This window comes from Eupeodes corollae, chromosome 1, assembly GCF_945859685.1.
Source record: "Eupeodes corollae chromosome 1, idEupCoro1.1, whole genome shotgun sequence".
Lineage (NCBI taxonomy): Eukaryota > Metazoa > Arthropoda > Insecta > Diptera > Syrphidae > Eupeodes > Eupeodes corollae.
Window position 1 is genome coordinate 263,850,189 of NC_079147.1, and position 22,328 is coordinate 263,872,516.

The 22,328-nt window shown below is 29.3% G+C and overlaps 1 protein-coding gene across 1 annotated transcript; it reads left to right on the forward strand.

Annotated features, from left to right (window-relative positions):
• The first annotated feature begins 504 nt into the window (after positions 1-504).
• Positions 505-4,809, forward strand: LOC129942036 (ornithine decarboxylase 1-like). The gene is made up of 6 exons (XM_056050831.1): positions 505-889; positions 1,143-1,392; positions 1,469-1,592; positions 3,939-4,112; positions 4,172-4,483; positions 4,548-4,809. Exons 1-6 carry the CDS (start codon positions 706-708, stop codon positions 4,701-4,703), a joined length of 1,200 nt encoding a protein of 399 aa, XP_055906806.1. The 5' UTR covers positions 505-705; the 3' UTR covers positions 4,704-4,809.
• The last annotated feature ends 17,519 nt before the right edge of the window (positions 4,810-22,328 follow it).

Sequence of the window (22,328 nt, forward strand, 5' to 3'; positions counted from 1 at the left end):
TATTTACCCGTACCTAGGGTCTTAAGAAAAAATTTGGAAAATTTGGATATTTATTTGATTTATTAGATTCTTTTTATTTTTCTGTTTTTGTTTTTTTTTTTTGTTTTTATTCATCATAATAGTCTTTGTAGAATGACACAGATTATAATATTTTTAATAACACTCTTAGATATAATAGCTATGGTAGGTAAATAAATAAATTCAAAGTCAATGTTCAAATTAACTGTCACGAAAAATATGTACATTGACTTTGAATTATATTTTAGACTAAAGCCTCTCGCTAAATCTCTGAATTAAATTTACCCCTCCTTCTTTTTTTATTGTGGTATTTGTGTTGTTGCAAATATTTTTGAACTTTAATTGTATTGAGTTATATTGATATCAAAAATTATAAACAAAACAACAAAAAAAATCAACAACAACAAAACGATGCTGATTATGATAATAGAGCAATATAAAATTTAATACAACCAGGTAAGCACCTACATATAAGGCAGGTACATCCAAGCTGATAAAACTACGAGTCTAACTGACTTAAAGTAACATTCATCGTTAGCCCTGGCTAGAGAATAGTTCTTAACAGAGTTGCATTAAAAAAGAAAAAACATTTTAATTTTTCAAAGTTTATTAAAAATTATTATTAAAAGTTTGAAAACAGTGTGTTTTTTTTTCAAAAGTAGAAATATTAAAAAATAAATTTGAAAAATGTGTACCGCAGTAGAACTTCAACCCATCCAAGTTTACCAAGGATCATTCGACTTGGAATCCAAAATTGATGAATGCAGTCTAAGGGATCAGGATGCAGCCATTAATATTTGTGACTTGTCAAGCATTGTCAGTAAATACAATGAATGGAAGAGGATGATGCCAAGTATTATGCCTTACTATGGTGAGTACAATTTTTGGCTGAGTTTACGAGAATCCTATGATATTTGTTCTATCTTAATTTTGTGAATTTTAATGTTTTAAGATTTTAGTTTTAAGTTCAAAACTGTATTCTCTCTTTTTCAATTTTTGAATTTGCAATATTTTCATTAAAACTCAAAATAATCACATATTTTCGACATTTGTATGAATTTTTACAATTTTTTTAATTTTCAAAATTTTACAAATTAAATATGAAAATATAATTTAATTTTTAGCTATCAAATGCAATGACGAGCTGCCTATTTTAAAAACTCTTGGAGAATTGGGAACTGGTTTTGATTGTGCTTCAAAAACTGAAATAGAACATGTTCTGAGCTTAGGATTCAATTCGGAAAAAATTATTTTTGCAAATCCAATGAAATCAATTTCTCACATTCAATATGCAAAAGCTAACAACGTAACAGATAGTACTGTCGACAATGAGTTTGAAATTTATAAAATATTTAAACATTATCCAGAATCAAAGTAAGTGAAAAAAAAACAATAAATTTACATTTGATGTAGTTTCTAATTTTGTTTTTTTTTTATTTGTATTTTTTAGTGTTGTTGTACGTTTTCGTTCGGATGCAAACAAGGCATTAAGTTTACTTGGTAATAAATTTGGTTGTAATGCTGAAGAAGATGGAGCTGCTTTGATGCTTCTGGCTAAGAGTCTTAATGTTAATGTAAGTATATTTTCTTTATTTATTTCTTATGAAATATGAACCTAGGCAAGTTGTAGATTTAGCTTTGAAAAATACAGCAATTATCAAATATTGCCAAATATTTTTAAAAAGTTGTATTTTGTTTGAAAATTCAGTGTTTGGAAAAGTGGTTCAACATTTTGCAATGACATTTTATTGTAAAGTAGAAAATTCTTCAATTTTTTCTTTTAGTTTTAATCTTTGTTTTTTGATATTTTCTCAATTTGTTTAACATTAAAAATCTGATGGCGTTAATTTTTTTAACGTCAAAATGGTAATCATGTTCGTATCACGTCCAACCACAAATTAATACTAGAACTATGCAGTATTTTTAATTTCTCTAGGAAATAATTAAATACAAATTGTGGTACTCTAGGCGTAAAAGTACTATTTATTTATATGATAATATATTCCGCTAATTTTCCTTTTTGATTATTGAAATTTCTCTTCAAAAAATGTATTTAGCATTCGTATAATAAGATCGATACAAAAATTAAAATACTTATAGATGAGAATTCGTGATTTGTACTAAAACATTAATGCTTTGTCATATTCGTAACGCTTATCTGTTACTTTTTTTATAATTGTTTTTAAATAAAATTGTAAATTGTTTATGATTGTGTTTTTATCTCTTATCCGAAATAGAAGGAAAAGAGATACAAATCTCGTAAAGTGCTGTGTAATGTAGGAAATGACAAGACATGGACAGTTTAAATATATTTTGTCAAAAGAGGAAATACTACTTCAAATAATCTATTTCAAAACATCCTAAGATCCAATTGTCGATATCTGATGTAGATATAAGATCGAAAAGAATACGAGTCAACTTTCGTATTGATAGCGAAGGGCCAACACTTCTTTGGAACATTTTTCGAACTACGCAGCAAATACATTTTTAGCATAGTCTAAAATTCTTATTAGCTTTCTAGGTACAACAAATTTATCCTGCATCCTGAGAGCATGCAATGCTGGCACTTTTAAGACTTTTCCTCTAAAATTTTCAAAATATCTATTACTTGCTGTATTTAATATGTTTCTTTATTCGATTCTAACAAAAATGTATTTATTTACACATATTTGGGAAAACCAATTTCAATTTGGGAAAAAAATAGACAGACTCCAATTTTCAATAATATAATAATATTGCATATAATTGGGCTCACTTTAGGATTTATGGTTCTAGTTGGATTGACTTTTACCACAAGATTGTGTGTTTTAGCCAATTTTATTTTGCATGTCATATTTGTTCTAATTTTGTTTGTTATATGCTAAAATATCATGATTTTCCTGCCATTTTTCATCGTATATAAAAATCAAAAAACCCAGCTGATCCCTACCAAACTTTTATGAGAGCTTGATTAAATCAATTCTATTTTTAAGGAAACAAAAAATATTGAATCTTATATCAATTTATTATAACTTATAAATAAAATACCGGATATTGCTCTTGAGCTCTTGAAAAAAAAAATTGATGCGACATGAATGTAGTGATTAAAGATCTGTTTTAATTAAAATTAAATTCTACCTACGATAAGATAATCTAATTTTCCTAAACGTTTCAAATAAGAAGCAATCTACATTATATGATTACCTTGATATTGAAAAAAATTAAGAAAACGAATGATAAGAATATATTCTTTTTTCTTCATGTCACCTAGTATGGTGCAATTTCTTCTAATAGCTTATCAACAAAATATATAAAATATTATCATCGTTATCTTAAAGTTTCACAAGGTAGATTTTGTTAATATTCATTCACCTACGTGTATATGAAGATCACGAAAACCTAGTGAAATAATTTGTGTTTTGTGAATTGTGAATGGTCGCGAAAAAAAGGGTGTGTTCCTTTTTGAGATAAGAATTGTTTCATACCTAACTTTTATTTCTACCAGTAGTTCAATTTTTTGTTCTTTCATAATGAGGTTTATTAATGTTTAGCTTTAGCCGATGTATAGTTAAATAGTTTTATTGGATATAATAATTGCAAATCTTTAAATTCTCGTACCTATAAAAACTTTATAGTGTTGTAAAAGTATTCCTTTTGAATTTGCGAAGCAGTTTTGAGCAGATAAAAATAATACGGCCAATTACTCATTCATAACAAATTGTAGCCAACAATGAAATACAACCTTTAAATATCAATAATCGACTTGACTTTAAGATTGGGCCTTAAAATTCAGTATTTAACATTCACTTGACATTATTGCATATTGCACTCATTTTTGTTCCCATTCTTTTCCGAATTCGTGAATTTATTGAAATTCAATTCCTTTGCAAATCGACTCATTCATAGATTGATAATGAAATATTATTTTCATTTATTTACAGGTTAAGGGAGTAAGTTTCCATGTTGGATCTGGTTGTGGTGATTTGCCAGCTTATGAGAGAGCTATTTGCACAGGAAGTAGGTTATACAAAACCGGAAACTTAATCAAGCACAAGATGGAATTATTTGACATTGGTGGTGGATTCCCTGGGGATGATGATGAAATGTTTGCCAATGTAAGTTTACCAGCATTATTTTTCTTTTAAACTGAATAAAGTTAATTTTTCTTGAATAGATTTCTGAAATCGTCAATAAATCCCTAAGTAAATACATGAGTGATGTAAAAGCTAAAATAATTGCTGAGCCAGGAAGATACTTCGTATCGACAGCTTACACGACAATTTGTAAAATCTATTCAAAACGTGAGCTGAGAAGTCGTGATGGCCAGTTGGAAAAAGTCATGTATTATGTTAATGATGGAGTTTATGGAACATTCAATTGTATTTTATATGAAGACATTAAAATTGATACAATTCACTTCAAGAGTCCAGACAGTGAGAAGTTTAGTAGTTTAATTTGGGGACCAACTTGCGATGCTTGTGATAAGGTTTGTCTTTATTAAAAAAATGATTGAAATAATGTTTAACAAATATTTTTTTTTTCAATTTTAGATTTGTGATAATGTAAACTTGCCAAATCTTAAAGATGGTGATTTTATTGCTTTTCCAAATATGGGTGCTTATACAATTCCAACATCGAGTGCTTTTAATGGATTTACATTGCCAAAAACACGTTTCTATATCAGAAATGATTTGAAATTTCTCTAGATTTTAAGTGATTTAATTTATATTGTATAATTGCATTTATTATTATTATAAGAACCTGAATGAAACTCAATAAAATATTAGAATAAGTATACTATAAAACCATAAACTGTTGTTTTTCTTTACAAAGATTGATTTAAATGTAAAGATGTTAAAAATTGGGATTTTTATCAAAATGAAAATACCCTTAGAAGTTTTTGTATCGGTGTGATTTGTAGAATTGAAAATTTTGACATTTCTTGATGTTTAAGGTCCATTGAATCTGAATAAAAGATTTTTAGAGAGATGTTTGTGTGAACGTTTGTACGCCCGTAGTTCATGAAGCTTGTTTCGACGTCCATAGACATGGAGCTAGTAGAGATTTCGACTTCAAATAAATTTCAATACAGAAAAGACATTTGATTGGTGATTGGTGTTAATAATAGAAATTTAAAAAAATAACGTTTTGACAAACTCAAAATATCTTACGAATCAATAGCGCTAGGGACTTAAATTAATTTTTATATTAATAATGTGACGTGATGCCAAATTAGTATATTTTTTTTTAATTATACGCGTTCTTATAAATCAAAAAAACTGAAAAAAATAATATTAAAAAAAAATTATTTCACTTAAAAATTTTTTTTTTAAAACGAATTATAACGTTTCTGACATTAAGCATAATTTTGAAAAAATAAAACGAATAGACAATTTTTTGCAAAACATTAAAACTTAAAAAACTACATTAATAAAAGTTAGTAAAAATTGATATGGACTTAAATATATTTAAAAAAGTGTAAATATTGTCTTTAAACTAAAAAATATTGTTTTTGATATTCAGTATAATTGTTATAAAAATCCAACAGTCAGCTTTTCCATTCCCTATACCACGTGAATAAAGAGGGTATTGACTTAAAAATGATTTTATTCGTTTTTTTTTTACTTAAAATAACAAATTTAAAAAAATAATACTAAAGTTAGTTTTCCACTAAAAATCTGGTTATCAAAAATAGATTTTGAAATTAAAATATTTCATCATATGCAAATTTTCTTGGTAATTTCTAGTTATGTATTTGTTTTTTAGAAAAAATCAACTGAATTCATTTTTAACAAAACACAACAAATTAAGAAACAACGGGAAAATGAAATAGTTTTCGACTCAAGTGTTAGGAAAGCATAGCAAGATATTGATTTTGAATTATTTATCTCACACAAAATGTTGTTGTGAATATTTTGTTAACAGGATTGGGAAGTTTCCAGTCCCAAACTCTTTTTTTCATTTTAATTCGATCCTTAACGGATTTATGCGAATGAAATATGTGATAAAAAGATTATGCTTATAATTTTTAAAATATTATAGAAAAAGCAAATTGTTCCCAGGTGCTTTTATTAAGAAGTTTCATGTTGAATATCAACTATTTGGGCTGTTGTCACTTTTGAACCTCTCATATTTTTTTTGTTTTTTAACCACTAAGCTATTGTGATTTAACATCTTTAGAATGCTTTATTTGGGAAAACGCAAAACATAAGGTTAATGTTAATACTCCACAATTGATTCAAAATCTTAAAGATGGAATTTATGAAGCTATCGAGGGCACGTAGCCGCAAAAACATACATTGTTCTGAAAATTGCATTCAAAGGGAACCTTATGTTGCAAGCCATTATAGTCATTTGGCTGATATTATATTTTTTTTAAATTTCTTTACTGTTGTTTGTTTAAATCTTTTTGTTAAAAATTATCATCATTAAGCTTCGAAATGAAATGACACAATAGCGATCTGGGAACCCTGATCTCATGCGGTTCAATGAGGAAATTCGACCATGTCCTTGTTAATAAAGAAAATTAAGCTCATCTTTAACTTAATACAAAACAAGAAGTGAGCAGGTGTCGATGGTTTATCCAACGTTCTACTAACACATTTACTGATGGAGGCAATGTTCTCTTCAATAATGCATATCATCCTTTCCCGAAAAACGAAAAAGACAACTCGGTCAATAAGTTTTCTTCCAAGCATCAGCAAAGTTTTCGAGAAAATTATCAACAGGCCTCCGACTAAGTGGGCTAATTAAGGATAAAGAGTTCGGGTTCAAGGCGGATCAAGACACTTTTGATGCTGCGTCTAAACTTAACTCCGATGGAATTAATAAAAAAAATAAAAAAAAACAATATACATGGAAAAGGCTTAGAACACCGTATGGTTAGAGGGTCTTTAACTATAGGATTAATATTGTATTCTTTAACTTAATAATTACTTGGCTTACAAATTACTTTGTTGATAAACAATTAGTTTGTATATTGATGTATTTCAATATAATAATTTATTCAGATTTTGATCATTCATTTCTCTCAATGTTCATTAAACATTGAGGAAGCCTGTTGTAAAAATCAACTGTTACTACGTTTACAATGAACATTGATTTTTGTAAAGAAATGTTTTCCTTTTTTTCAATATTACAATTAAACTTATTATTGGAAAAGCCTTGTGCATGATTGTAATGTACACTCATTAAACAATTATACAGCTGTCAGCACAAAAGTTTTTGATATGCATAATTTGTTTATTAAACGACGTTTACAGCAATGGTCAGAAATCTCAATTAGTAAAAATGTCTTTATTTTCTTTGGTTCAAATTGGAAAAGGGATCATAAAAGGAGTTATCCACAACTAAAAATGCCATGAATTTTATTTCTTCATTTCCTTTATGCTTTTTTACCGTTGCTATAAATTTAAAAAAGACAGACAAATTTCATAAATAAAACAAACAAGCATTAATGTAGTCAAAAAAAGTATGTTTTCAAAAATTAAATGTCATTTCATTTCACAAAAAAAAACTGAATTTTTTATTTGTTTTTATTAATCGTAGGAGCGAGTTTTAAAACAAATTTTACATATAAACAATTTTTTAACCCAAGTTTAAAAATATTTGTAAAATGAAGTTATTAAGAACCTCTTAGTAAACGTTTTATGTTCAAATATCTTAAAAAAATGATGACCCGTTTTCGAGATATCGATTTTCGAAAAAAAATTGTTTATTATTTGTTTAACTTCCCATAGGAAGTTATTGTAATTGGTCCGATTTGTCATATTGAAAATTTTGACATTTCTCGACGTTTCAAATTCCCTAGTGTCGAAAGAAAAGATATTAAGAAAGATGTCTGTGCGTGCGCGTGTTAACGTACGTTCGTTCGTCCGTACGTTCGCGACACTTTTTCGTCGTCCATAGCTTAAGAACCAGAAGAGATATTGACTTCAAAAAATGTTTGTTATTCAGGTAATAATGCATAAAGATGCAGAAAGGACTCTTAAAAAAATTCCTTGGCGGTTTTTTTACGATAGCATTTTAAAAAAAGTTGAAAACTTTGGTTAACCCTAAATATCTCATGAACTAAAAACGCTAGAGACTTGAATTACATTTTATATAATATATTGTAACGTGATACCAAACAAGTATTTTTTTTAAAAAAACATCCAAAACTGAAAAAAAAATTGTCACCTCGAAAATTTTACGAATACATAATGATTTTATCTCCAAAACAATTTTGTCCAACGAAAAAAACCGTTTCTAATATCTGGTAAGATTTTGAGAAAACTCGAATTTATAGTTTTTTATAAAAAATAAAAATCTAAAAAAACCATTCGAATAATTTTTGAAAAAATCGAATTTAAAGTTTTTTACAAAAAATAAAAACTTAACAAAAACAGTAATAAAACTTGGTAAAAATTTACTTTAGACTCAAATAGCTTTTCAAAAATTAGAAATATTCTCTTCAAACCTTTTTGTTTTACAGAAAATATTGTTTTCGATATTCAGGAGTTTTTTTTTATAAAAATCCAACAGTCCGTTTTTTTTTCATATAAAAATGAAATCTATAATAAATAGTACGCAAATTTGGTTAAAATAATTTTAAACAAATTTGCGTCCCTTTTGCATCCTCAAAACGCATCATGCTTTTAAAGCAAAATAAAAATATCGTAGTCAAAGGAGAAGTAAATTATAAAGTGGATTCGGGAAGTTTTAAAATTTATTACTAAAAAAGGAAAAAGCTTAAGATTAATAACACCACAATTGCTTGATAATAAGGTCAATACTGGGTTAAAAATTTTGGAAGTGAATAAAAGGAAATGGATAATCTTTTTTATTACAAAAATGTAAAGAGGAACAAGAAGTCTTCACAATTTAAAAACAAACATTATTTCTTTTAAAATTAATGCAATGATTTTTGGCAATAAAGAAAAGAAAAAAAAATTATTTATCCTAAGTAAAGTGTTTCTATTGAATTACCTATTTTAACATTTTTAAGGGTGTTGGTATCAAAATTGTTCTTTAATTGTTCCTTTCAAAACGAATCATCTCCAAGCATTTGCAGCAAAACTCATTATAATCAAATTAAATATCTAAATGACTTCTAAAAGCAGCATAAAATATATTTTTCCTTTTTATCACAGCGTACAGAGTTGCAAATCTTTATATAGAAACAATAATAAATTCACCAAGTACCCTCTATGAGCCGTAATAAGATTTTTGCATATTACACAAAACGAAATTGTTGGATATGACGAGTTTTGGTTCTCACCTACTCAATTGATGTTCGGTTCTTGATATCTCTCAAATTAATTTCTTTCATCCAATTCGTAAAAATTTAATAAATGCTTCATAAATTAGTAAAAATTTGTTTTCGACTAAAAATATACTTAACAAAAAACTAGATTTTCCTACAAAACTATTCGCTTATAAGAAAAATATTGTTGGCAATTTTAAAATGTTTAAGAATAATTCAACTAACAACTTTTTTTAATCCAACTCTACAAACTTTTAAGCAAGACAAATTGACAGACGATATAGGAAGCTGAAGTTATCAGTGTGGGCCGCATTCTAAATTTTTTAAGAATAATTTTGAAAAATGGCCAAATTGTTGGATTATACGATATAGGTCTTATTTCTACAAAAGCTACACATATGTAAGACATGTTGACGAAAAGGACGATGTTACGTTGCACTTACATCTATTTGGGTCAGCTTTAATTATTTAAGGAGCAAGAAAATAAATAAATTAACAGACACATCACAAATAGCTGGAAACAATTCTGGAGCCTTAAACTTTTTTTTAAACGTGCATTTAGTAAATTAATTAAATGCAATCAAAATAAATGCTTATAATAACAAAACATCAAATTTAAATGCGAATGTTTTTCCCTTGTATGATTCGGAAAAAAGTCTTAAAATTGTATTTGAAATTTCGCCGGAAAAATTGAATCTTTTTACTATTAAAAAACAGAGTTTTGTATGAAATAATTTTTCGTGGTTCGTTCCCAAAAAGAATCTGACGTAATTTTCCAAGTATAAAAATACATTTAGGAACATACATACTTTTTGCATTTATATAATAAATTTTAATATCATCACAAGAAATTTTATGAATAAGGAAAAAAATTTAAATAATTAAATGCCTACACTCAATCAACTCGCATTTAACAACACAACAACAAAAAAACGAACTCTTTCCTGTGCACTCATCATAACACAAAAGCGTGTACACAATTAATTGACAGATTGTTCGAAATAATTGCTGAATAAAGCATCAATTAACATTTCTGCAAAAGAATGCATTCATCGCATAAAAATGCATCAAAATCGGCGTTTTTTTTAACCTACCCACTTCGTCCTTCTTGTCCTTCTCAATGAACCACATTCATCAATATACATATACCGCCACCACGCCGCTTTTTCTGCTGCCACAAATGTACTATATGATTGTTCGAAATAACTGAAAAGTGTCAGCAATAATAGTCACGTCCATCCTGATTCTGGTCCTGGCATATGAAAATCCAAAAACAAAAAATACAGTAAAACATTTTTGAAAAGAGGATAATTCCAGCGCGTTGTTATAGTGACGATTGATGAACAACTCAAAAAATGAAAAAGGACGAAACAACCAAAATCTGACAAAACAATGCAATTTGGCATGCAATTCACACTCGATTGCGTTCAAATGGTTAAAATGGCCGGCAATATTATGGTCGTTCAAAAGGATTCAAAAATCGTGTGTGTTTTGCTTTTTTTTCGAAATGGCCTGATGTCCTTATAAAAGTTTAGTCCAGAGTCATATTTTTTGCCTAACCATCATCATCATCATCGAATTGCTCAAAAAAAGCAACATTTTTATTTTGAATTGTGAATCCTTTTTGCATCTAACAATCGTCCATCTAGGATTGGAGATGCATACTAATGACATTCACATTGGACACACACAACAGATTGTCATTGCATTGTTTTTTTTTTCAGAGTCTGAATTAAAAGGACGAAAAATAGGAAAAAATAGCAAACACTTTTCTAGTCCTAGTTCGTGAATGTGAAAAGTCTGACAACAAAATATTTTCTTTTGTGTCGCATCCTAGAGGTCTTTCTTTTTGTCAATTGCGATGCTATGTGAAATAATTAATTCATAAGGACATCATGCTAGGGTGGTTTTGGTTATAGTTTTTTTTTTCTATTATTTATTATGCAATCACTAAGCCAGAAAATCCCTTTTTTATTATCGAAACATGGTGCTAAAGATAGATATGATACAAATTGGAAAAGATATACTTTTTATTTAAAACAACAATTGCACCCTTCGTCATCAACATCGTCGCAACAATCAGAATAGGGATGCACTCGCCAACCTAAAGCCATGACTCTATTATCCTTTTAATTGTGCGAGAGCTAGACACACAGTACGGCTCATGTCAAGGCGAATCATATAATACGCACGTGTCGAGGCATCCAAGCGGATTAGCTGTGAATTGTTTTGATTGTAAAATTATGCAGATATTGAGAAGACCTTAATATATCGTCCTTATGTGAATAAAGAAAGAAAAAAACGAATGAGGATAACAACAACAATCCAACAAAAAGAGGAAAAAGTAAGCACAAAAGTGTTTGGGGTTGATCCTTTTTAGCAATAATCGAAAAGAGAGAGATAGTGTCATACCCATAATGTCCGTGAAAATCTTTGTTTATTGGTTTAAGGAGCAAATAGAAGGTCACTTGAAGCGTTTTTTGTTTTTCTTCAATAATATTTCTTTTGTGTGAGAAAGGATATTTTTTCATTGATGTTTATTTAACGATTATATGGGTAGTTTAATATTTGAAATGATTTTAGAAAGTGGCTTTTTGTCGTCGTGAACCGGTGTTGTTTTAATTTTATTAGGATTTTTTATTGAGGTTAAATAAGTAAGTGCTAGGGAGCATCATTTCTGAACACTTTATTAACGAAATTTTCTAGTCCGGCAAGAATATCCATTTTGATTCGGCCCGATGTATTAGAACGGTTTTAATGCAAGTTAAAAAATTAAAAGATTAAAATACAAACAAAATATAGAACTTTAAAAACTGGGTTGAATTAAATGCAAAAATTGTATTTCCATAACTATTATTATAAGACAATTTCATAAGGTTGGAGTTTAATTTAGTTTGGTTTCGAAACAACAAATAATGAAAATAAATGCTTGTATGACCATTGTTAATTTCACATAGGAAATTGTTGTAATCGGTTAGACTTCTTGAATTAAAAATGTTGACATTTTGTAGACGTTTCAAGGTCCCTAGAATCTAATAAAAAGATTTTTAAAGAGATGCCTGTGTGTGCGATGTGTGCTTTTTTCGTCGTCCATATCTCAAGAATTAATAGAAATATCGACTTCAAAGAAATTTCGTTACACAGATAATAACACAGAAAGATGCAGACAGGACTTTCAAAAAAATGTAACTTGTGTTTTTTTAACCATAGCAGTTTAATTTTGGGTTAACCCAAAAAATCTCACGAATCAATTACTCTAGCGACTTAAATTGGATTATATATTATATAATTTGACATGATACCAATATGATATAATTTTGAAACACAGCAATCAACGTGTTTTTTTTTTCAAATCAGAAAAACCGAAAAAAAAAAAAATTATCACCTCAAAAATTTTACTAACAAAACCTGATCCAATCTCCAAAATTTAATATATAAATTTTTCCTGTCTGTGTTAGTATGCATTACTCTTCCGAAACGTCTTTTAACCAATTTCAATAAAATTTTGCATACACATTTAATAGGTCTGAGAATAGATTTTTATCTTTTTCTTATATTCCTACTAGCTGACCCGACAAACGTTCTTTTGTCATATAAATGATTTCTATGACTTTGATGATTAAATAGAAACCGAACGATTACTAGACTTGAGGTTCAATCAAAAAAAGCTGCGTGCGGAAGAATATATTCACCTACGAGACGCTATCTTCAATACTGCCGACTGCGCTCGAAACGGTAACTCTATCATTCTATCATTATCGTACATAGGCATTCCACGCCGTATACAAGAATATGTCCATGATGCTCTGACTTACGCACGTGAATATGGGCGGCTGTGTTTATTTATCGCGTTCACGCGAAATCCGAAATGGTTGGAGCTTACATCTTAAGTATTGCCTGCCCAAAATGAAATACATCGTCATGACATTATAGCACATGTATTCAGACAAAAATTGAAGTCTTTGGTAAATTTCATTAGAAATTTATATGTGTTCGGTCCCACACGTTGATGGATGTATAGCATTGAATGGCAAAAGCGGTTTGCCATATTTTGGTCTGGTTAGTATAAAATAAGTCCTGCGGAAATCGACAGTTTAATTTCTGCGGAAATTCCAGATTCCTCTATTGTTCACATGTTGTTTGATATTGTTACAACAATCAGGATCCATGGCCCATGCGGCAATCTGAATTTTCCACCGCCTTCCATGACTAATGGAAAGCGTATTAAAAGTTTTCTGAAAAATTTCACTAACGATACGATCACAAATGTTGATGGATATCCAACATATCGTAGAAGAATTCCCAAAATTTCCGGACAATCATTTGTTAAAAAGATTAACAGCGTAGACATTGAGATTGATAACCGTTGGGTGGTTCCATATTCGCCTCTGTTGAGTTAAAAATTCAATGATCACATTAATATTGAGTTCTGCCGTTTAGTGAAGATCATCAAATGGCAGTGATATTGCTGTATTTCGGATTGAAAATACCAATGTGAAAGCTCCTCCGGTTAATATGGATGACGAAATACCACTTTATCAAATTGGCGGGACGTCAGCTGTTTGGCGTATCTTTAGCTTCTTAATTCATGTATGGGATTCAGCAGGACAAGGTGGATTCTTTTGTTTGGATGCACCAGGTAGAACTGGGAAAAGATTTCCTATTTTTTTACTAAAATAGGATCAAATATTGGTATCGCATTGGCCATTTATTTACTTTATTGGATGAAGGCACAACAGCTCATTCAGTAATTAAACTTCCACTAATTATTCAAAATGACCAAGGCTCGCTTAACTCATGCCAACAGTGTTGAAACAGTGTAAAATTATCATCTGGGGTGAATAAACTAAGGCACACAAACCGCTTGAGGCGTTGAACAAGACATTGAAAGATATAAAAACAACGACCGACTATTTAGCGGCATTAACAAAACACTCGACAAAAACTTTTCGTTATTCCGCATTCAACGTACGCTGATGAGATAAAGGTGTGCTTAAAATCATCGCCACTGTGGCGTAATATTAAAAAAGTACAACTGAAAGTAAATATGGGTTTTCAAATACTTCAAGATCCCAAACAACAGATGAAACTGGATGCATAAAATTACCGGTCGATTTCTGCACGATAATTCATTTACAATATACAAATCATGCAATTTCTAGTAGCCGAAAATGTGGTTGTAAATTAAATCTCAACAAACATTTGTTACCAGGAGACTTGGTGTCACACAAATCTTGATACAATTTGTGATCCTACCGAAGCTGTAAATTATTAAAATGAGTTTTTGAACTCATTGGATTTGCCAGACATGCAACTGCATAATTTAGAACTGAAGGTTAAATCTCCAGTAATTTTGCCTCGTAATGTTTAACTACCACCAAATTAATAAAAACTGTTATCGAAGCCATTATTCTAAATCTTAAATTCCGAGGTAAGAATATATATTATTACCGCGAATCCCTATTATACACATAGATGTGCCAATTCAATTCAAACACCTTCAATTTCCAATTAGATTGGCATTTACAATGACTACTAATAAGTCTCAAGGCCAAACGATGTCTGTCTGCGGTTTGGATTTGAAACTTCAAGTTTTTCACACGGAAAATTATACGTGTTGCTCTTGTCCAGTTGTTTGTATTGGGAAAAGATGGGATCATACAAAATTTTGTACACTCTGTTCAATTAATATTGGTTTTTTGTAGTATAGTCATAATTAGGGAAATGTATATAATTTTAAAGAATTAATTTTAATAAATTAAAAATAATTGTTTTGGTTTGGTATTTTAATATTTTGTCACCGTTTACGGTGCTCTATACCTCTCCCACTTAAATACTACATCCTTACACACTAACAATGAGTTAGTTATATATTTCTAGCAAAATATTTTCTAGAAATTATTTATATGACAAAACTGCGTTTGTCGTGTCAGCTAGTAATTTTATAAAACGAAGAATAAACAATCTGGTCAAATTTTGAGAAAAATTGAATCAACAGTTTTTTTTACAAAAATTAAAAAAAAAAAAAAATACAAATCCACATTACTAAAAATTGTTAAATATTTATTTTCAACTCGAACATCATTTCAAAGTAAAAGATATTGGTTTCATACTAATTGCATACAAAATATTATTTTCGACATTCAGTATTTTTTTATAAGAATACGAGAGTCAGTTTTTTTCATACAAATTAAGATCTACAAAAAATAGTACTCAAAATTGGTGAAAATTGATGTTCGATGTCTCTTCAATAAATTATTTTAGAATTAATTTATTTTGCACTTATTTGTTAACTACTTTTTCATAATTTCTTATATTTTTCTTAGAAAAATCCAATATATATTTACATAAGAAATAAAAACTTTCAAAAAATGCTACTAAAATTGGTAAAAATTAGTTAGCAGAGATAAGTTTTGGAATACAAATATTTCATCATAAGCAAAATATTCTTGTTAATTTTTAGTATTTTTTTAGAAAAATTTAACTGACCTTTTTATAACAAAACAAACAAACCTACAAAAACAATAAAAAAGTTATAAGAAATGGTTTTAGACACAAATATCAAAAGAACAAAGAAAAATATTGACTTCAATATTTACACTTTCAAAAATAAATATGATATAACGATGGTAGAGACTTCAAAAAATGTTGGTCACTCGATTCCGCCCGTCAGTCTGTCTGTCATCGCCTCCACATCCCAAACTATTGGGTCGATTGAGTTCAAACTTAAAAATTAAAGTTTTGAGCCGATTCGCTTTAAGCGTATTCTCATTTTTTGTTTTAGACTAAAAATTACATACAAAATTTCTTTACATTTTCTTTTCTTAACTTGTATCTCTCGCATACAAAAGGTTATGTTTTTTATTGCTCCATAAGGGTAACACCATAGAACCGTTATTTTGTTTTTCAGTTTTCTCAGGAACTAATCAACCAATTTAAATTTGTCTTCTTCACAAGCTCTTATATTGTCTTAATAATATAATTGATTATAAAAAATGTCAAAAGTTTTGTTTTTGATGTTTAAACATACATTAAACATTTTCTTTCGAAATTTGAACGGGATTTTAATTTTTGGAAACAAACATTTTTTGTATGTACATTTTTAAATTTGTAAAATTTTTTGAAAAAACTCTTGCTGTCAAGTGTGAATTTAATTTGGATATGCTTTACAACTTATTGTAATAATTGTTCAATAAAAAGAGACAATTTTTTTTACTTACGTAAAAGAAATATCAAATCAAAACTGAATTAATAACTAACAACAAATTTCAGATAATAAAAAAAATAATTATTTATTTTTGACTATTTTTAGAAAACTAGATACAAAAATAACAAAATAACAAAAACATTTGAAAATAAAAAAATGTATTATTTAAAATATTGTTTGACTTTATCACAACAGAAATATTTTTAACTATATTTCGATATCATAATATTTATAAAGATTTTTTTCAAAAAATGTTAATTTTTAAAAGAAATTTCACACCTGTTTAGGCCAAGGATAAGTTCACTTCCAGACAGACATAATTCTAAAATAAACTATGTTTGTCTTCATCATGACTGCAAAAACAAAATAATGATGTCAAGTTAGATTAAATATTTAAGTATTTAGTAAAAAAAACTTTACCAGTAGCAAATAAAGATAATACAAATTAATGGATAAGGAAGTTATATAAGTTTGTCAAAAATAAAATAAAAAAATTGTCTTCCTATTTTATACAAGGTAATGCAAAGTTAAAGTTTTGTGTAAATATTTTGGTTTATTTTAGTGAAGATGTATTTAAAGTATTTTTTATAATATTGGTTTAATAAGACTTAATAATTCTTAAATATTTATTTAATTATTTTAGCAGGTAAATAGCAGAAAAACGAAAAGAAATCAGACAACAGTTTCATTAGGCAATACAAAAAATTTAAATTTATTTTGTTTGTGTCATACATTTCACATTAAAGAATGTTCAACATTTTTTTAACAAAAAATCTTAACATATATAAGAAAATCAAAATGGCAGCCAGAAACAAAGTGCAAACAAAATTATTGTTTCATCGAAATACAAAAATAGCGAGGATTTGTACGGCTGCCACCTTCTGGCATACCAGATTTAAAAACTATGCCATGACTAAAAATGCACTGATATGCTTCAAAAATTGAAATGTTTAAAATTCATTAAAATCATTAAAGAAGGAACTTAACAATTTCTCAAGAGCGGATCATTTTCGTATGATTTAAGATTTTAGACATGTTACTGGTAATGCAGGTATTCCTGTTGTTGTGACAATTTAAATTCACTTTTAGCATGATGGTGAAATAACCTTTATAAGTTTACTGCCCAAACTTTAATGTACAGAGGCTTAGGCTCAGGAGTATCTACGATCCCTAGACTTGCATCTCCAATCAATCAGCAAATCGAGGACTTTTTCCAGTTAGAACGGATTGTTAAAGTCTCATACCCACCCCAAGAAGGACCCAGCCAAAATAAAGAAAATACAAGAAATTAACCTAAATTTGACGAAGAATGTCAAAAATCTTGAAAAACATCATTTGACTGGTTGAGGAATTTCTGTAACTCCACCCAAGGACTATTCAAGTGGTCTTGTTTAAAAGTCAATAAGTAGTTTAAAAAGCTTTGTGAGACTAAAAAAAAGTTATACACTCAAAAGCAAAGCAGTCCAATTATCATCTTTTAAAAACTCCGCTGGTTTTTGGAAAACTGGCTAGGGAGCTGAATGGAAAACGGTTTACTATCCACACAAAACTTCAAATATAATACATTCGCATTTAAATGTTCTTTTATATCCTTAATAAACGTCAACTAAGTATCAATTAGGATTAGATGAATTATTAATAGTCGACTCTCTGGTCTCTGAATTTACAGTTAACGAGTTGAAAGAAACGCTTGAGTCACTTAAAGATTTAAAAGCAGCCGGTATGAATGGTATATCAATGGAAATTTGTAAGTATAAGACTGTCATACTAAAAATGCACCGTTTAAAACTTTTGAATGTAACTTTGGAGAAAGAACTGTCTCCAGATAATTTTTGAGATGCTATTATATTAACAGTTATTCGATGTAGTAAACTACAGGGGGATTTCCTTTTTAAATGCATCTTACAGGATATTTACAGCGATGATGTAAAAGCGTCTTGTTAGTTGGATTGAGACTGGTAACTTGCTCAAGGATTTCCAGACTAGATTTGGACCAGGATGCTCAGCAATAGATAACAATTTTATATTAAGGAGCTTGGCAGAGAATTTCTTAAAACAAAGGAAAAAGCTGTACTTATTTTTTTGTCGATTATAAAGCAGCTTTTGATACAATCGATCGAGCTTAACTATGACACTATGTATTCTATAAGCTGTATAGTCTTGGGTTATCATTGAAGTTTGGTCGCGTTCTTTTGTTTTTTTTTTTTTTTGAAGGAATTCAGTTTAATTCAAAACTAATCGTATTGCGTTAAAGGACATGACCCTCATTATATTTTGAATTATCAATTTTGTGTATATGAAAACAAACTTTGTATTTTACTTCTTTAAACTTTGTTGCTAAAAGTACTAATTCTAACTGAAGACTGGACCAAGAACATAATATGAATCGGATATTTAGACCTATTCCAAAAACAGCACAAGTTCGTCAACTTTCGACCAATAGACGATCCAGGAAGTCATATGAGCCATAAAGCTTATAAAGTCGAGTTGTATAAGTAAAAAGTTCATCTTAAGATTTGTTAGTAATTTAACGACATTTACCAAAAAGCGGTTTGACGTCAAAAACAACTCAAATTTTTGTTTTCACTCAAAAATTAAATAATTTTCATAAAAATTGTTTCTAAGAAAAGAGCAAATATTCAGATTCTTAAGAAGAAACCTTGAATAAGAAATTGTCTATTTAAAAATCTGTGGTTTTTTAAACATCCTTTAGATTTTGTGTTCTTAATTTGGCTTCTTTCTAAAAGAAAAACATATGTTGGTATTTCCCCAGGAGGGTACCCCTCATAAAACCTCAAGAATTAATGGACTGATTTCAATAATCTTTTTTCTCTGCGCAAATTCTTGTCGATAATCAAATAATCAAATTCATGATGATTTTTAATGGTCAAATTTTGATTAAAAAACTCGATAATGAAATTTAAATGTAAAATTCATATCTATGAACACTTTATTAAGTGATAACCAAAATATTTTTAAGACAAAATTTCGAAAAAAATGAGTTTAACGTTTCATATTTATTGATATAAAAACTTTAAATCTCTTGAGATATGAGGTGAAAAGAGATTCCGAAACGTGTAATTTGTGAGTATCACATAAAAGTTTCTTTCCAACTTATTTGTTTACCTTAATTTGGTTAATTTAGATTTTTAGAGAAGTTATGTACTTAAATGCACATTTATGCTCAAATTCAAGAACCAAGCATTTTTCTCTCTACAATTTTAAAGTTTTGCTGACTTCTTTAAGGTCAAAATAAGAGTATGCAGACTGATAGCGATAGTAATAATAGAATCCTGAAAATTGAGCCGGAAAAAGCTACGTCATAAAATGCCCGATAGTTCTTCATATCAGATCGTCTCTCTTGATTTTTCGTAGCGTTCTTCGCATTAATAGAAATGGAAACCAGAAAATTATATTTTACTTTTCGAAAAACAGCTACGTTTCAAAACAATTTCTATTGTGTTTTAGCTCTCATTATTTAAAAAACTGTTGGAATCTTGAAATATTTTGATAACTAAAATTGCCACTTAAGCAAATCTGTAAATGTAAGGTGATTTAAACATGTTATTTAAATTTTGTTTGCCTCCTTTACAAAGAACATTAAATTGTGACCCCCCTGATTAAAAATCTGGATCCGCCCTTGTTCGCAGTCGATATAGTGATTTTTGCGTATTCACGGAAAACTCTGCAGCTCTAACAAGGTTACGAGCATTTCCAGCTTTGGAATTTATTAGTTAATATCGATAAAACAAAGGTTATAATTATTAACAGTGGTTGTGGACATTATCAAACGAAAAATGAAACTTTAGTCGTGAAAATATTGAACTTGTCAAATAATTTGAATAAGGAGAAAAACTTAAGGCGAAAACCTTTAATAATGTGACATGGAAACCTGATTTTCATAAACAAAAAGCTATAAACCATAACTATATCTTTTTGTAATCAAGGGGTTAATAATAAAAATTATAGTAAGTGAATAGTATTTTAACAATCAATGTACATTTACAATTTGCATTTGCAATTGATCGCATTTTTGAGGGAACACCGTCAAACTTTCTTCTTGTTTAAGTTTTGTTGTGTTCATTTTTGTAAGAAAAGTTTTCAGACACAAAAGAAATTTTCAGAAAGTTTGAAGGGCATTTTCTTCCTAATTACTCCCTCATAAATCCAAAAATTACTTAACCATCAAATATGAAGGGGTCCTCGAAAGCAAAATCGCACTTAACATGTCCATTTTCTGTGGTGCAACAATATTCTTTTGTTCGTCGCATTCACGCCATTCTTCTGGAGTTATTGTGTAAGTCTTTCACCGCATTAATTGTATCCTATTCAAGCAACAGACCATAACAATAACACTTCATTTATAAATGCTCCCTTTATTGGTCGCAAAATGCCATTCATCATTTATCAATACAAATCGTTGCACTCTCTCTCTTATATGTGAACTACGCTATGCTATTAACTTTAACAAAACACCCACAAAACCAGGACCTCATCATAACCAAGTCTTCGATTTAACAACAAAGACCTCTTGGTGTATAATATTTGCGTTCGCGTTCAATGCCGTTGCACATTCATTGAAAAATTGACTTGTATGTACCTACAGTGAAATAGCTGGCTGAGGAGGTGGGCGATGACGACGATGACAACTTCGACAAAAAAAACCGATTGTGGATTCCATTTAAAAAGGATGCATCCACATCAAGGATGTCATTATTACCACAACTTCACGCACGCACAATGGTTGATGGGTGCAATCTCGCAATATGCAGTCTTTTTCTAAACGGCGCGGCGAGCGTAAAATCATCATCATATAATAAATAAAGCGAATCACGTTTCGTCATCGAGTTCCAGTTCTTCAGTTCTCATCAGTTGTTGTCATCCGTCAAATAAATAACAGCAGAAGAGTTGACCAATCCTTGATTTCATAATATTCAACCATATTGAACGAACCAAACGAGAAACGAGTCAAACAAACCATTCTATCGCAATCTATGTTCTTTTTACAGGAGCGGACTTAGAATGCTTTTTGATGTTTGAGGCTTACTTGTTAAAGTTAAGCCAAGTAATTCGAATTTTTTAAGGATTTCCAACAATAATGAAATAAGCAGCCTTTAATCGTTGAATTGCCTTCATTAGCTTTCATTATTTTATCTGAAAAATCATTTTTGAAAACTATCCTAACTCAAGGCTTACTTTATATTTAGTTCTAACAAATGAGAACAGTTATCTAGCCAATGAAAGGTCCAATAAATTCCTATATTTTTAGATTATTCAAGACTACAAAAACCAAATTTTCATCGGGTGAGATGAAAAACTGGAAACAATATTCCTTTTCTTCTATTTAAAGTTGATATTCATTTCTCCTTATTTTAGAGATTCTTCCAAAAACGACAGTACAAAGTCCTGAAAGACTCATCTTTAAGTTGAGGAGGGGACTTCGTACCCCCAAAGGAACTTTTCAAGTTCCAAAAAATTCACCCAATCCAGTCCTGTCCTCAACACATTGTTACTAAATTCAAATCTGCCATTGTCCCTTCAAAAATAAATAAACAGACACAAAATGAAAAATAAGAAGAAAACAAACCAACCAAAAAAAGAGCACTGTTGGTTGACTTATAAAATCGCGTCACGTCCAACGCTTGCCACTATGTGTCGCTCCGCGAATAATAGAACCAGGATCCATTCATCGCATTGCCTGCTTGCGCGCTGTATTCCCAGCTTTGTATAGCCGAGCTGGATGCAATTGTTGACAGTAAAAAGGATACAATAGCGAAATTTAGTCGTCGTCGTTGCTGATCACGCCCCACTTTTCAGATGGGGGACGTTCGTCCTCGCACTGCTTTGGTTCTGATCAACCACCCACCAACAACTGTCATC

What these genes read in the sequence shown, in the direction of transcription:
- LOC129942036 (XM_056050831.1), top strand. Translation starts at nt 706, where the DNA reads ATGTGTACCGCAGTAGAACTTCAACCCATCCAAGTTTACCAAGGATCA. An exon ending in AAACATTATCCAGAATCAAA is followed by an intron (nt 1,393 to 1,468) that starts GTAAGTGAAAAA and finishes TGTATTTTTTAG; the next exon opens with TGTTGTTGTACGTTTTCGTT. An exon ending in CTAAGAGTCTTAATGTTAAT is followed by an intron (nt 1,593 to 3,938) that starts GTAAGTATATTT and finishes ATTTATTTACAG; the next exon opens with GTTAAGGGAGTAAGTTTCCA.